The 5,482-nt window shown below is 34.6% G+C and overlaps 1 protein-coding gene across 1 annotated transcript in view; it reads right to left on the minus strand.

The window, feature by feature from the left end:
- Positions 567-5,482, minus strand: part of LOC107639281 — a 9,735-nt gene continuing 4,819 nt past the window's right edge. Inside the window, 4 exon segments of the mRNA XM_016342765.2 lie at positions 567-1,379; positions 2,071-2,571; positions 2,887-3,127; positions 3,792-3,935. Coding sequence (XP_016198251.1) covers positions 958-1,379; positions 2,071-2,571; positions 2,887-3,127; positions 3,792-3,935 — 1,308 coding nt within the window. The 3' untranslated portion in view covers positions 567-957.

The following is a 5,482-nucleotide window of genomic DNA, read 5'->3' on the forward strand; positions in this document are numbered from 1 at the left end:
TATCAATCTCTATAGTTTAAGTACCTGTAGTTTAAAAACTTTTAATTAGATCTCTACGTTATTTTAAACTTTGTAATTAAAACTTTGTAATTAAGTTTTTACTGCCTCAAAAATATTAGAATTAATGAAATATTCTTTCTTAAATTGAAGATACCTACACTTAAGAGCTAAATCTCTAAATCTCGACATCTTCTCATTTTTTGGAATATTCTATTAACTCGAACATTTTTGACACAAAAAAGAACTAATTACAAAATTCAAATGGTGTAAAGACCCAATTCAAAGCTTTTAAACTATAAAAATTTAATCACAAATTTGGTAAAAGTATAAAAATTAGCCAAGTAATTTAACCTTATTTTTGGAAACTTGATTTCCTCTTATAGCATCTAAAAATTTCACTAATTGAGCTTAAATTGATTTCTATGAAGCTCAAATTCAAAATCCCAACACAAGGAATCAAATCAACTTTCTTTACACCATTTAAGAGCACTAATTAACATTTGCCATGAATAACACTCAACAAAGTTGTGCTAAGTGCTAAGGAAGTGAAGGAAACACACAGATAGTGATTAGAGACTGAAGCTTCTTGACAAGTATATATTTTACATTCCTTTTTACTTACAGTAGCTGTCCTCCTTCAGGAGTACTTATGTTTACAAAGTCTACAAAGTGGTATAAAATCAAATATTCATTTTAACACAGTGCAATCTAAGGCCATGTTTGGTTTAACAAACCAATCATGCCCTTAATGTCCTCTATAAAATATTATATAGCTCACAAGTGACTAATATTCTCACTTTACCGAAACAAGTAAAACAAGTGAAAACAAAAAGAAAAAAAAAATATGAATTTTATGCAGAAGTGAACTGTGTTTAGTCCTTTTGATTTTGAAGAGAACAGCTATGCCATGAGACCATTGCTTCGTCGAGTTCATATTTTCGGTTTCAATTCTAACAGTTACTTTAATTCATCAATGCAAAGAGAAGAATTTGAATGCTTTCTTCTCTTTGTTTCAGGCTCTCCTAAATGCAAGGAAACAAAACTATCCTCGTCGGGGCCATTCCTAAGTTCGGAAAGAGACTTAAATTCAAAGGCTCCTTTTTGGTAGCTTGAGTGCTCTGGGGACTTACCTGCAAAACTTGGAATGAACTGGTGTTCTACGTTTGGAGCCGTTTCAACCTCATCCATGTTATCAAATTCACAAATCTTTAAAGATGGCTTGACTCTTTCGGAGGGTTCATCTTCAACAGGAACTTTGTTCAAGCAAAATGGCTCAACGCTCTCTTCAGGCTTTTCTTTCGTTGGTATGGTGGGAGAGGATTCGCCTACCGTAGAACCAATTCCAGCATTGGAATCATTCCTTCGCTCATGCAACACAGCTACGAAACGGCCAAAGAAAGGGGAAAAATATTGTCAGCTCCCTGCTTTAAAACTTCTAAATGGTTTAGTAGCAAACTGGCATATTACAGACATGTACATTCCTGTTTATGCAAATAAAATAACGTTTTAAATATCTGAATATCCAGAAAGCCTAAGAGACATATATAGCATAATAAGGATTATTTTGCTTTAATGTATTTTTGAATAGGTTGCAATATGCAATTTCTTCCATTGGGTTAAAAATAAGTTAACTATATTCATCAACTGCTGAAGAGATTTCACTGATCTAAAGTTAATCAGATATGTATTTGACTAAAGAGATAGTATTGCAATAAATAAATAAATACATAAATAAATAAAATTGAAATCACGTTTAATGGGTATACAGTTAAAGAGATAATTTTAAGCGCCTAAGCCTCCTTGATCATTAGGTAAATCATGAATAATCAAATTTGAGATCACTATTATACGTTATTGGCATCTTTATGATGACGCTAAAGTTGCCACCCCTACTTAAAACATGAGACTTTAACCAATCCAGACAAACTTATGGTCAGAGATTTGCACATTCGGCATGGGTGTGAAAACTGAAATTCCTCCATCTTGGCATCTAATTATCAACATAGCCATCTGACTCCTATCATATTAATAAGGAGGATTGAATTATAATAGAATGTTTCAGAAACAAACCTTGAAGTGCCTCATTTGTTGTTATGAGGTCAAGTTCGAGTAGATCAAGAAGTCGGCCAAGGTCAACTCCACTTGTCCAATTTTCTGGGGGTTCACCAACTTTTAGTTTCAAACGACCTCGATTAGCTGTCCCGCCCCAGATAATGCCAACAGGCCGTGGCTTCTCTCCATTCTGACCGGTCAAGAGAATGAGGCTTCCACTATCACCTTCGAGATCAAATGTCTGTTGGTTCTCACCAACAACTAGAAAATCTGTGAGAAAACAAATCCCTTTCTCATCATTGTACTCTAGAGCGTAGGCCATAATAGTCCCTGTAGTCAAACCAGAACTTCTTCCAACTTTAATCACTTGCCTCCCTATGAGACTGTTTATTGGCGATTGCAAGTCTATCACATTCACATCGCCAATCTCTCCCACACCTTTTACGGATGTAGTTACATTGTTCATATTGAAATCTTCAGCAAACGGTATAAAGGCCCCGTCGGCTCGCACAAAAGTTTCTGTAGGATAGCAAAATTGTTACATGCATGTGTGGCCAGGATGGATCTAGAACAAATGCAAAATCCCAATGCAGAATCATGACAAGCAGATAAGACATTAGATTACTATGAGTTTGATGATCAAATCTGTTTTTCTACTATCTTATTGTAAGAACTTCTAGGCAACAACATCACACGTATTATCCTGACATTAAGGCCATGAAATTAGATACCAAATATTAAGATCAACAAGTAGCACTTAATTGAGAACTTTTGCTTCTTGACCGCACTGTAAGTAATAAATTCAGAATAATCAGCAATTTAAAATTTCATTACCTGGGTTTGTTCCTGCAAAAATGCCATACCAAAGATCATCAGTAATAAATGATGTTGCTCTCTCAACAGCACCAAGATATACACCAGGTCCAAGGCTTGGCGGTAACGGATGAAACATTTTTTGGTTTGGATAGTCCAAATCAACAGCGACATGTCGATTCGTAAGAAAACCAACTTCTTGATTTCCAGTTCGACTTTTTACAATAGCCCCCAAGGTTCCATAGGTCTCTTGGCTTGCAACCTTGAGTACAATAATTAAAAAATTGAAAACCAGAAAAGGGGAAAACGTACCAAAACTTCAGATAGATGCCAGCATTGGACCAAGGTTCAAGATAAAAAGGATCAAATCAATATATGGAAGAGTAAAACCAGTATGTAAGAATTCTTAATGTAAAACAACAATACAACTGGGTTTATATACTATCAACTCCTTTAACTAGTAAAAGAAAGAAGCATCTGATCATCCAAATCACAGTGTCATGAAGTAAGACAACACTTAACCTGAATTGGTAAGCTCAGAAAAAAATAAAGAAAAAGAAGGCAAATTACTCTTTTAATCCAACTTAAAATTGCTAGTTTGGTAATCCCTTTACTTAAAAGCCGAATTTACAGTGTACCAAACTCTTCCACTTGCCATACTACAAGCTCTATCTTTCATCACAAAGAACAATTATTAAATATCTTTTATCATCCATCAACAGCACTTGCTTCATATCTTCCACAATAGACCCATAAGATTTTAATAGGACTAAATGAAACAGTGAATAATTCTAAATATAAAAAGAAGAAGTTACTGCATAATGAAAGTAAAAAAAATGATTATGGCAAGATGACAAAAGAATCATTGTTTTCGTTTGAATTTCATTTAGTACACAAAAGAAATCGATTCTTCAAGGCAAAAGCACCTGAGAACCAGAGCCAATACAGGAATCGCTTCCCCTTAAGCCATCAGCGAGCTCTGTATATAATTGCTCTTTAGGAGTTGGTGCAGGTACTCCATAATAGGAAAACTCCACAACATCCACATCACACCAAACACCACCTGGCCCCTGTTTGGAAAAGTAAGAAAAAATTTCAACTACTTGCCTCCCTATGAGACTGCTTATTGGCAATTGCAAGTCTATCACATTCACATTGCCAATATCTCCCACACCTTTTACGATTGTAGTTACATTGTTCATATTGAAATCTTCAGCAAACGGTATAAAGGCCCCGTCGGCTCGCACAAAAGTTTCTGTAGGATAGCAAAATTGTTACATGCATGTGTGGCCAGGATGCATCTAGAACAAATGCAAAATCCTAATGCAGAATCATGAACAACAGATAAGACATTAGATTACTATGTGTTTGATAATCAAATCTATTTTTCTACTATCTTATTGTAAGAACTTCTAGGCAACAACATGAAACGTATTATCCTGACATTAAGGCTATGAAATTAGATACCAAATATTAAGATTAACAAGTAGCACTTAACTGAGAACTTTTGCTTCTTGACCGCAAGTAATAAATTCAGAATAATCAGCAATTTAAAATTTCATTACCTGGGTTTGTTCCTGCAAAAATGCCATACCAAAGATCATCAGTAATAAATGATGTTGCTCTCTCAACAGCACCAAGATATACACCAAGTCCAAGGCTTGGCAGTAACGGATGAAACATTTTTGGTTTGGATAGTCCAAATCAGTAGTGACATGTCGATTCGTAAGAAAACCAACTTCTTGATTTCCAGTTCGACTTTTTACAATAGCCCCCAAGGTTCCATAGGTCTCTTGGCTTGCAACCTTGAGTACAATAATTAAAAAATTGAAAACTAGAGAAGGGGAAAACATACCAAAAATTCAGATAGATGCCAGCATTGGACCAAGGTTCAAGATAAAAAGGATCAAATCAATATATGGAAGAGTAAAACCAGTATGTAAGAATTCTTAATGTAAAACAACAATACAACTGGGTTTATATACTATCAACTCCTTTAACTAGTAAAAGAAAGAAGCATCTGATCATCCAAATCAGGGAGTCATGAATTAAGACAACACTAAAACCCTCAATTGGTAAGCTCAGAAAAAATGAAAGAAAAAGAAGGCAAATTACTATTTTAATCCAACTTAAAATTGCTAGTTTGATAATCCCTTTACTTAAAAGCCGAATTTACAGTGTACCAAACTCTTCCACTTGCCATACTACAAGCTCTATCTTTCATCACAAAGAACAATTATTAAATATCTTTTATCATCCATCAACAGCACTTGCTTCATATCTTCCACAATAGACCCATAAGATTTTAATAGGACTAAATGAAACAGTGAATAATTCTAAATATAAAAAGAAGAAGTTACTGCATAATGAAAGTAAAAAAAATGATTATGGCAAGATGACAAAAGAATCATTGTTTTCGTTTGAATTTCATTTAGTACACAAAAGAAATCGATTCTTCAAGGCAAAAGCACCTGAGAACCAGAGCCAATACAGGAATCGCTTCCCCTTAAGCCATCAGTATATAATTTATATAATTGCTCTTTAGGAGTTGGTGCAGGTACTCCATAATAGGAAAACTCCACAACATCCACATCACACCAAACACCATGTTTGGAAA

The sequence above is a fragment of the Arachis ipaensis genome, chromosome B04 (genome assembly GCF_000816755.2).
Source record: "Arachis ipaensis cultivar K30076 chromosome B04, Araip1.1, whole genome shotgun sequence".
NCBI lineage: Eukaryota > Viridiplantae > Streptophyta > Magnoliopsida > Fabales > Fabaceae > Arachis > Arachis ipaensis.